Source organism: Austrofundulus limnaeus, unplaced genomic scaffold (assembly GCF_001266775.1).
Source record: "Austrofundulus limnaeus strain Quisiro unplaced genomic scaffold, Austrofundulus_limnaeus-1.0 Scaffold646, whole genome shotgun sequence".
Taxonomy (NCBI): domain Eukaryota; kingdom Metazoa; phylum Chordata; class Actinopteri; order Cyprinodontiformes; family Rivulidae; genus Austrofundulus; species Austrofundulus limnaeus.
The window spans coordinates 38,688-49,408 of record NW_013953048.1 but is presented as its reverse complement, the minus strand read 5'-3'; the positions used below and the strand labels follow the sequence as shown (position 1 = coordinate 49,408).

General features: G+C 40.2%; 1 protein-coding gene across 1 annotated transcript in view; it reads left to right on the top strand.

Moving 5' to 3' along the window:
• The window catches only part of LOC106531518 (nebulin), a gene marked incomplete at its 3' end in the record, with an annotated part of 76,783 nt that overhangs the window by 30,281 nt on the left and 35,781 nt on the right, over positions 1–10,721 (top strand). The window contains 25 exon segments of the mRNA XM_014027397.1: positions 1,638–1,880; positions 1,990–2,196; positions 2,277–2,381; positions 2,460–2,567; positions 2,661–2,972; positions 3,715–3,918; positions 4,627–4,731; positions 4,842–4,949; positions 5,087–5,398; positions 5,489–5,692; positions 5,820–5,924; positions 6,076–6,183; positions 6,377–6,688; positions 6,802–7,005; positions 7,129–7,233; positions 7,322–7,429; positions 8,156–8,467; positions 8,555–8,758; positions 8,852–8,956; positions 9,212–9,319; positions 9,417–9,728; positions 9,804–10,007; positions 10,102–10,206; positions 10,297–10,404; positions 10,511–10,721. Of these exon segments, the coding sequence (XP_013882851.1) occupies positions 1,638–1,880; positions 1,990–2,196; positions 2,277–2,381; positions 2,460–2,567; positions 2,661–2,972; positions 3,715–3,918; positions 4,627–4,731; positions 4,842–4,949; positions 5,087–5,398; positions 5,489–5,692; positions 5,820–5,924; positions 6,076–6,183; positions 6,377–6,688; positions 6,802–7,005; positions 7,129–7,233; positions 7,322–7,429; positions 8,156–8,467; positions 8,555–8,758; positions 8,852–8,956; positions 9,212–9,319; positions 9,417–9,728; positions 9,804–10,007; positions 10,102–10,206; positions 10,297–10,404; positions 10,511–10,721 (4,519 nt within the window).

Below are 10,721 nucleotides of genomic sequence, written 5' to 3'. Positions count from 1 at the left end.
GGACTGGAGGCTGGAGCTGAGTTTTATACTGACAGGAACAGGTGAGTAAAATGAGCTGATTGAGTTTTCAGTGACGGGAGGGGCAGAGGCAATGAGCAAGACAAGACTGACAGGAGCAGGGTGATGACAAGCATGACAGACAGGAACAGGATCATAACAATATTATTTATTTTTTACAGAAACTTTACAAAGCTGGTGTGGTGGAGATGGCCAATAAGGGCTACAACCTAAAAGCAGATGCCATCCCCATCTTAGCTGCCAAGTCTGGAACAACCATTGCTAGTAATGTAAGTTAACGACAAATTGTGCTTATCACACATGGAAGAACGTAGATTTGAAAAATAACAATCTGTTTATCATTGCAGTACAAGTACAAGCTGGCCTATGAGAAGGCACGAGGCCACCATGTTGGTTTCCGCAGCCTGCAGGACGACCCCCTCCTGGTTCACTACATGCAGGTGGCTAAGATCCAGAGCGACAAGCTCTACAAGAAGGACTACCACAAGGCCAAGCTGAAGTATCACTCTCCAGTGGACATGTGGAGTGTGGTTCAGGCCAAGCAGGCCTCTGCTGTCCAGACCATGACTGGATACAGAAATATCCAGCACACTAATTTGCTCCTCCCGGGTGCCATGAACCTGGAACTGGCTCGTAACATGCAGTTTATTGCNCAGACCATGACTGGATACAGAAATATCCAGCACACTAATTTGCTCCTCCCGGGTGCCATGAACCTGGAACTGGCTCGTAACATGCAGTTTATTGCCAGTGACGTATGTAAAGATTGTCCCTTTTATATTGTATGCAACCATGATGCATTGGCTTACAATCAGTTCTTCTGTGTGTTTTCTACCTTTAGAATGAGTATAAGAAGGATTATGACTGCTACATGAAGGGAATAGGATGGGTCCCGATTGGTTCACTTTCTGTTGAGACAGCTAAAGTGGGTGGGAACATTTTGAGTGAAAAGAAGTACCGCTCTCATCCATCGAAACACAAGTTCAGCAAACTTATGGACTCCATGGACTTGGTTCTGTCTACTGCCAACAACCAGATCATGAACAAGGTGCCATTTTTTAAATTTGAAGTGCATCCCAAGTATAATGATCCTGCAGTATTGTTTAGAACAAGGATTAATCATTTGTTTTTCTAATGTCTTTCTTTGCAGAAAGCATACACTGAGGCTTGGGAAAAAGACAAACTCAAAGTCCATGTGATGCCAGATGCTCCCGAGATCATCTTGGCTAAAGCTAATGCCCTTAATATGAGCAATGTAAGGGGAATTCATGACACTGGTTAATTGTTCTCTTTTTTACCAGCAGTTAATGCAAAATATTACTTGTATCACTATCTTACTTTTTTTTGTTTTTACAGAAACTTTATAAAGCAGGACTTGTGGAGATGGCCAATAAGGGCTACAACCTTAAACCAGATGCCATCCCTATTCTGGCTGCCAAGTCGGGTACCATTATTGCCAGTAATGTAAGCTGATAAAATAAACTTGAGACACATATTTATAGACATCTATCCAGGCTGGGTGAATGACTTAAATGTATTTGCATTCATAGTACAAGTACAAGCTGGCCTATGAGAAGGCACGAGGCCACCATGTTGGTTTCCGCAGCCTGCAGGACGACCCCCTCCTGGTTCACTACATGCAGGTGGCTAAGATCCAGAGCGACAAGCTCTACAAGAAGGACTACCACAAGGCCAAGCTGAAGTATCACTCTCCAGTGGACATGTGGAGTGTGGTTCAGGCCAAGCAGGCCTCTGCTGTCCAGACCATGACTGGATACAGAAATATCCAGCACACTAATTTGCTCCTCCCGGGTGCCATGAACCTGGAACTGGCTCGTAACATGCAGTTTATTGCTAGCGATGTATGTAAATACTTACTTTATTATATTTCAAAGGTTTTTGTTTGATAAAACTTTACAGTAATGTTTAATTTTATCTGTAACTGTTTTTCTTTGCCTTTTATAACTTTAGAATGAGTATAAGAAGGATTACGAGAGCTACATGAAGGGAATAGGATGGGTTCCGATTGGTTCTCTTGATGTTGAGAAAGCAAAAACAGCTGGTCAGGTTTTGAGTGAGAAAAAATATCGTCAACATCCCAGCAAGTTTAAATTCACCAAGGACATGCACTCTATGGATCTGACTCTGTGTGCTACCAACAACCAAATTATGGATAAGGTAGAACTAACTTTTAATGATTATTTTAAATTCACTACCTGGAGATTATTGAGCAATAATGTTTTTTTGTTTGTTTGTAGAAATCCTACATAAAAGCCTGGGATAAAGACAAGACATCCGTCCATGTAATGCCAGATGCAATGGATATTGTTCTAGCCAGAGAGAACAGAAAACACTACAGCGAGGTACAGCGTGCTACCTTCATTTCACTGAACATTTAGATGTTTTTCAATTTCTAAAGTMTCTCGCTTTTTCCTTTGCAGAAATTATACAAACTGGATAATGAGTTGGCCAAGAAGAAGGGCCATAATGTCCGTGCTGATGCTATCGCAATCCAGGCTGCCAAAGCCTCCTGTGTTATTGCTAGTGATGTAAGTGTCTGTGTGTAATTATCATCTACAAAATGTTTGTTTTCTTTACCCCAACAGATGGAAGTAATTAAAAACTGTCATGCTTTCTATTAGTACAAGTACAAGACAGGATACCGTAAGCAGGTCGGCCACCACATCGGTGCACGCTGTATCCAGGACGACCCTCTGCTCATGCTGGCTCTGAACTCAGCCAGGATAGCCAGTGATGCTCTGTACAAGAAGGACTTCAACAAGTCCAAGACCAAGTTCCACCTGCCAGTAGACATGCTAGCCTTTGAGCTGGCCAAAAAGAATCAGATTCAGGTCAACCATGCCAATTATATTACACGTCTGCATAACTGGACCTGTCTACCAGACTCAAATGATGTGGTCCAGGCTAGACATGCGTACAACATACAGAGTGATGTAAGTATGAATTTCCACCCGCTTCGGATGTTATCATCCATGAAATGGACATTATTAGGCGTTATCAGTCCCCTAGAATGGCTTCAGAATGTCCCGCCTGTGTCGGTTAGCAGGTTCCCCGRCCCATAGAATGGCTTCTGATTGTCAGCTGGTTAATATGAGGCATAAAAAATTGTTAATATGAGGCATAAAACCACTATCTGGTTAATATGAGGCATAAAACCACTATCTGGTTAATGAGGCATAAAACCACTATCTGGTCAATATGAGGCATAAAACCACTGTCTGGTTAACATGAGGCATAAAATACTGGTTAATGGGAGGCTTGAAGCCAATAAGGTTAACTTTAGAGCAAATGACATGGTTAGCGCTAAAGACTCCACCCTCCAACAGTTGTATATTGTGGCCTTCAAATAGGGCAATGGGTAGAGTGTCGGACCAGAGAGTAGGAGATCAGGGCTTGAGACTGACACGGACCAAAAAATTTACTACAATATCTTTTGGTTATTTACACATTCATTGTCATTGATATATTAACCCACTAGGGGGCACTGTCGGGACAGTCTGAAGCCTAGAAGGCACAGTAGGGACCCTCTGAAACCATTGTATGGGACTGATAACGCCTAAAAACATCCATTTCATGTACTGATAACATCAGAATCCCCAGGAATTTCTGTACAAATTTTCATTTTTTTATTTTTATGGTGACATAATACAACAACAAACCTTGTTCTTCATCCAGGCTGTGTATAAGGAGGATCTGAAGATGATGCAGGGTATCGGATGGGTGCCTATAGGGTCACTTGATGTTGAGAAGGCAAAGAATGCTGCTTTAGTCCTGAGTGAACATAAATACCGTCAGCATCCAAGCAACTTCAAGTTCAAGTGCACCACTGAGGACATGCCCATGGCACTGGCTAAGGCCAATGCTCAGATAATGAACAAGGTATGCAAAATACCTTTTCCCTCCCATGCTTTTTAGTTTATCATTTTTATAATGTTTAAATGTTTTTACTAATAATTAATAAATGTATGGTAGGCAAATAACATGGAAGCAGTTGACCCAAACAAATAAATGGAGGTTAATATTTATTACAAAATAATTATTTTCGATTAACAACAATGGCAAAGTAGATAATTATGTGAAACATTATTTTATCTAATTTAATATATTCTGTTAGTGTGTTCATTTAATTTACAGGTCGTTTTATCCAGCATAAAAAAGGGAGTTCTTGCTATGTGGCAATAATGCTAATGACTTCACTGCCATACTCCCTAATTTAGAATCCTAAAGGAATTTTACTTTAACACAAAGAAAAAACAAAGCATCATCTGCATAGTCAAAAACCTTCTTGCATTGTATGTTTTTTTAGAGAAGCAAAGCCTAAAGATAAATGTATTTTTGTTCCTGATTCTTTTTCATTTTTGTTATCTATGTACTTATTTGGATACAGCCTAGTTTAAAAACTAGTTAGTCTGCCTGGGACACTAACAGAATACAAACTTAACAGAAAAAGATCTGTTCACTGCTTTACTGCATTACTCTGATAAATCACGTCCAGCTATTCTTAGCTAAAGCACAGAACTATTACGCAATGTTCAATGTTGGTTTATAAGTTTGAGTGGTTACTAAGGAAAAATAAAATATTTACAGAAAACCTATACTGAAGCTTGGGACAAAGACAAGACCAGCATTCACGTCATGCCCGATGCCATTGACATCGTTCTGGCCAAAGCAAACAAAGTCATCTACAGCGAGGTGAGTCCTTTTAATGAAAAGTAAACAGCAGATCCATAGTCTCTGAAATGTAATGCTTTGTGATACATTTTAAAGAAAATGGCTGAATATGTTTTTATTTGTTTGCACAGAAAGCGTACAAGCAGGCAAATGAGGATGCCAAGAAAAAGGGCTACGACATGCGCAATGATGCCATTTCCATTAAAGCAGCAAAGGCCTCCAGGGACATTGCCAGCGACGTAATATATATAATTTTTTTCTCTCTATTTTTGCCATTATATATTGCTCTACAAACAAAAAAATACACTTTCTTATACTTACTGACACTAAATTGGTGCACAATTTATTAGTAAGTTGGTTTGTTCTTTATTTGTAGTACAAGTACAAAACAGGATACCGTAAGCAGGTTGGTCACCACATTGGTGCCCGAAGTATCCAGGATGACCCTCTGATGATGCTGGCTCTCAACTCAGCCAAGATCGCCAGTGATGCTCTGTACAAGAAGGACTTCAACAAGTCCAAGACCAAGTTCCACCTGCCAGTGGACATGTTGATTCTTGAACTGGCCAAAAAGAACCAGATCCAAGTCAATGATTTTAACTACAGAACTCACTTGCACCAGTGGACCTGTCTGCCGGACTCCAACGATGTGGTCCAGGCCAGGCATGCTTATGACTTACAGAGTGATGTAAGTGTTGTTCCTTAAAGTTTTGTCATGTTRATAACTTTTGTTAGATTGAAATGTTATTCGAATATAAATTATATTTGTTTTGCTCAGGCTGTGTACAAAGAGGACCTKAGGTTGATGCAGGGTATTGGATGGGTGCCCATAGGGTCTCTAGATGTTGAGAAGGCGAAGAAAGCTGCTGAGGTCCTGAGTGAACGAAAGTATCGTCAGCATCCAAGCAACTTCAAATTCAAGTGCACCACTGAGGACATGCCAGTAGTACTTGCTAAGTCCAACGCTCAGATAATGAACAAAGTATGTTTTCAAAAGCCCTCGAAGTGCAAATTCATTCAAAATAATTTCACTGAATCATAAATATGACATAGGAAAATTGMTTTTCACATTAAAAGAGCTCAAATCCTACATTTATCCACCTCTGCAGAGAGCCTACATCGAAGCCTGGGAGAATGAGAAGACAAAGATCCATGTCATGCCTGATGCCATGGACATTCTCTTAGCCAAAGCCAACAATGTCAACTACAGTGTGGTAAGATGTTTTAATGTTACCAAATTTGATCTGAAATCATTATATTATTGTCAATTTAATTCAAATATGTTACGTAAAAAATCAAATGCTTTGTATGTAAAACAAAATGCTACAGACTTCACATCTATGGAATGTTTTTGATCATTTTCAGAAAAGGTACAAGCAGGCAAATGAAGACGCCAAGAAGAAGGGCTATGACATGCGTGGTGATGCCGTTTCCATTAAAGCAGCAAAGGCCTCCAGAGATATCGCTAGTGATGTAAAATATTTTTATTTTTTCCCTTTGCAATTATATAAGATTCTAAAAATTTGAAAAACTGCACAAACAAATTATTTACACTTACTAGTACTAATAAGATGCACAATACGTATATCAAAGCAGGATTGTTACAACACAATTACTTTACTATATCTCTACGTTTTGGATAAGTTGGTTTGTTTTTCATTTGTAGTACAAGTACAAGACTGGATACCGTAAACAGGTCGGTCACCACATTGGTGCCCGCAGTGTCCAGGATGACCCTCTGATGATGCTGGCTGTCAACTCAGCCAAGATCGCSAGTGATGCTCTGTACAAGAAGGACTTCAACAAGTCCAAGACTAAGTTCCACCTGCCAGTGGACATGTTGAACCTGGAGCTGGCCAAGAAATGCCAGATCCAAGTCAATGACTTCAACTACAGAACTCACCTGCACCAATGGACCTGTCTGCCGGACTCCAACGATGTGGTCCAGGCCAGGCATGCTTATGACCTACAGAGTGATGTGCGTTTACATTTTTGCATTTATTCTGTGGAAATATAATTACATTCAAATACATATTTGCAGTGTCTCATTAAGCACCGTTTATCACATGAATTACTTCTTGTTTTGCTCAGGCTGTGTACAAAGAGGACCTAAGGTTGATGCAGGGTATTGGATGGGTGCCCATAGGGTCTCTAGATGTTGAGAAGGCGAAGAAAGCTGCTGAGGTCCTGAGTGAACGAAAGTATCGTCAGCATCCAAGCAACTTCAAATTCAAGTGCACCACTGAGGACATGCCAGTAGTTTTGGCAAAGGCCAATGCCCAGACAATGAACAAGGTATAACACCAAAGCCAACAATTTAGTGGATTATTACTGCKTATAGAAAAGATTTATTATGTGTAAACTTGAAAATGTTACATTTGATGTAAATTCTCATGTTTTTGATTTTTGTCACTGTAGAAAGCCTACATCGAAGCCTGGGAGAATGATAAGACAAAGATCCACATCATGCCCGATGCCATGGACATTCTCTTAGCCAAAGCCAACAATGTCAACTACAGTGTGGTACGTTAAGGTCAAACACGTGTTGGGAACAAATTTCTATAGCACTTTCAATAGTAAAGACATGTACTTTACTTGTGTTTGTTTGCAGAAAAAGTACAAGCAGGCAAATGAAGATTCCAAGAAGAAGGGCTATGACCTGCGTGGTGATGCCGTATCCGTCATTGCAGCCAGGGCATCCCGGGACATTGCCAGTGATGTAAGAGATTTTTCATTCTGGTCAATTACTGCACCTTAAAAAAGGAAGGTAACTGTGTTATATATTATTGTGTATGCCAGTGGTTCACAACCTTTGTAGACTTGTGTACCTCCTGAGCCATTTTGTCATACCACTAGTGCCCCCGCTGTCAAATGTAATGATAATTCTCCAAAACTGTAATGTCCAACAACTGATTGTTAAATGAAAATTATTTATTTAACCCCCTATAATGTTTAATTCTCGGGCATTTTATTCTTTACAACTCAAATTAAACATAAAGTTAAATATGTTGCCTTGAAAGTGAATAAGTAATTAAATAAATAAACCAGGTAATGGCAGGTGCAGAAAGCAGCAACGTCCAAAATACATCAAATACCTCAAATGAGGAAATTCCTTATGATTCCGCGTTCTACACTTGATTCCATTTTGTGTCAATTTTGTGATTCCGTTCGCATTTTATGCATTGTGGAAATCATAGMTTCCTACATATCTGTCCTATTTATTTATTTATTTACACACCTGGGAAATTTTTCAACGTATCCCCTGTAATATGCTCGGTACCCCTTACCCTGGTTGGGAATCACTGGTGTATAGTATGAAAATGGTGTGACCTATTTGCAAATGTTATTTTTTATAAATGTCAAGCTAAATGAATGAAAGCTAGATATAGTTGTCAAAACAATTGTATCCACTGAATTCTTAAAAAATATTTTGGTCTTTGTTTAGTACAAGTACAAGACAGGATACCGCAAACAGGTCGGCCACCACATCGGTGCGCGCTGCGTCCAGGATGATCCTCTCATCATGCTGGCTCTGAACTCAGCCAAGATCGCCAGTGATGCTCTGTACAAGAAGGACTTCAACAAGTCCAAGACCAAGTTCCACCTGCCAGTGGACATGTTGAACCTGGAGCTGGCCAAGAAATGCCAGATCCAAGTCAATGACTTCAACTACAGAACTCACCTGCACAACTGGACCTGTCTGCCGGACTCCAACGATGTGGTCCAGGCTAGAACTGCATATGACCTACAGAGTGATGTGCGTCTTACACTTGTATTTGTTTGTAATCACCTCTGATTTTATGTTTCTATCAGAAAGCAAAATATCTGCTGTTCTGCATTTCAGGCTGTCTATAAAGCTGACCTAAAGTGGCTCCAGGGTCTGGGCTGGGTCCCCATTGGTTCCCTGGATGTGGAGAAAGCCAAGAAGGCTGCAGAGATTTTGACTGACAGGACATACCGCCAGCACCCTAGCACCCTTCGTTTCACTAGTCCCATTGATGCAATGAACATTGTGCTGGCAAAGAATAATGCCATAACAATGAACAAGGTAAAACAAACCTTGATCTAGATTTAGAAACTGTTTTATCATTTTTTCTTGGGTAGAAAGCTTCAAGTAAGAACTGTTTGTGGTTTGTTGCAGCGCCATTACACAGAAGCATGGGAGAATGAAAAGACTAAGGTGCACGTCATGCCTGACACTCCTGAGATCATGCTCTCTCAACAAAATGCTATCAACATGAGCAAGGTAAGTCAATTATTTTTTACAAAGTCAAGAAGAAGATCAATCACACCACATTTGATTTCTTATCTTAGCAGCAGTCATTTCAAAAAGTTTTTCTCTTGTAGGTTTGATTGTTTACTGTTATTTCAATAAGAATTGGAGGCTGTTTTGTTTACATTTTCAGTTCAATAAATGTAAAAGAGATAGAATTCTTGAAATGAGTTCTGAGACACTGTCAGCGATTATGAAATAATTTTAAAATGTTTTTTTTTCTTGTAGAAACTTTACAGACAAGGTTTTGAAGAAACCATCAGTAAAGGCTACTTCCTTCCTCCAGACTCAGTCTCTGTGAAGGCTGCTAAAGCTTCAAGAGACATCGTCAGCGATGTGAGTCACTTGTATTGTTTTATGTGTCTGTTTATTTAGCTAACATAATGTGAAAAATGTTCCAATTGTATAACCAATATTCTTCTTTATTCATCAGTACAAGTACAAGACAGGATACCGTAAYCAGGTTGGTCACCATGTCGGTGCCCGCTGTGTCCAAGATGATCCTCTCATCATGCTGGCTCTGAACTCAGCCAAGATCGCCAGTGATGCTCTGTACAAGAAGGACTTCAACAAGTCCAAGACTAAGTTCCACCTGCCAGTYGACATGTTGAACCTGGAGCTGGCCAAGAAATGCCAGATCCAAGTCAATGACTTCAACTACAGAACTCGCCTGCACCAGTGGACCTGTCTGCCGGACTCCAACGACGTGGTCCAGGCCAGGAAAGCCTATGATCTTCAGAGTGATGTGAGTCCCTCCATTAGTTCACCATGTCATGTTCCTGCTTTTGTGTAATCTAAAAATCAAGCTTTTTTCCCACAGGCTGTGTACAAAGCTGACATGGATGAGGTCGTTGGTGTAGGGTGGATCCCCATTGGTTCCTTGGATGTGGTGAAAGCCAAGAATGCTGCAAAGATTCTCAGTGATCGTCTGTACAGACAGAAACCAGACACACTGAAGTACAAAACTGACATGACCGCCATGCCCATGGTCTTAGCCAAAACAAATGCCGAAACCATTAATAAGGTAATCATAAAGTTACAAAGTCTTGGTTTGTACTTCATCTAATTTGTTAAGACTCTTTGTGATGTTTGTGTTTTTTTTTTTCATCTCTCCACAGAGAAACTACATTGCTGCATGGGAAGCCGATAAACTTAAGACCCACGTGACACCGGACATTCCGGAGATTTTGCTGTCCAGAGCTAATGCTTACAACATCAGCAATGTATGTGTAATTGATTTTCAGCCGCTTTTTRTTTCTCCATTCCTTTTACATTTTATAATTATTTTGTGTTGTCTATATGTTTCATTTTAGAAAATCTACAGAGAGGCTGTTGAGAAGATGTTCAGAAAGGGCTACAATATGAAGCCTGATGCTGTCTCTATTATTGCTGCCAAACATGGAAGAGACATCATTAGTGATGTATGGAACATGTCACTCAATACGTTTATGATTTTCCTTCTATAATTAACATATTTACAGTGTATATGTATACTTCTGTTTACAATTGTGTCTTATCTCCACACAGTACAAGTACAAGTCAGGATTCCGCAAACAGTGTGGTCACCATATCGGAGCCCTGAGTGTCCAGGATGACCCTCTCATCATGCTGGCTATGAACTCAGGCAAGATTGTCAGCGATGTTCTGTACAAGAAGGACTTCAACAAGTCCAAGACCAAGTTCCACCTGCCAGTGGACATGTTGAACCTGGAGCTGGCCAAGAAATGCCAGATCCAAG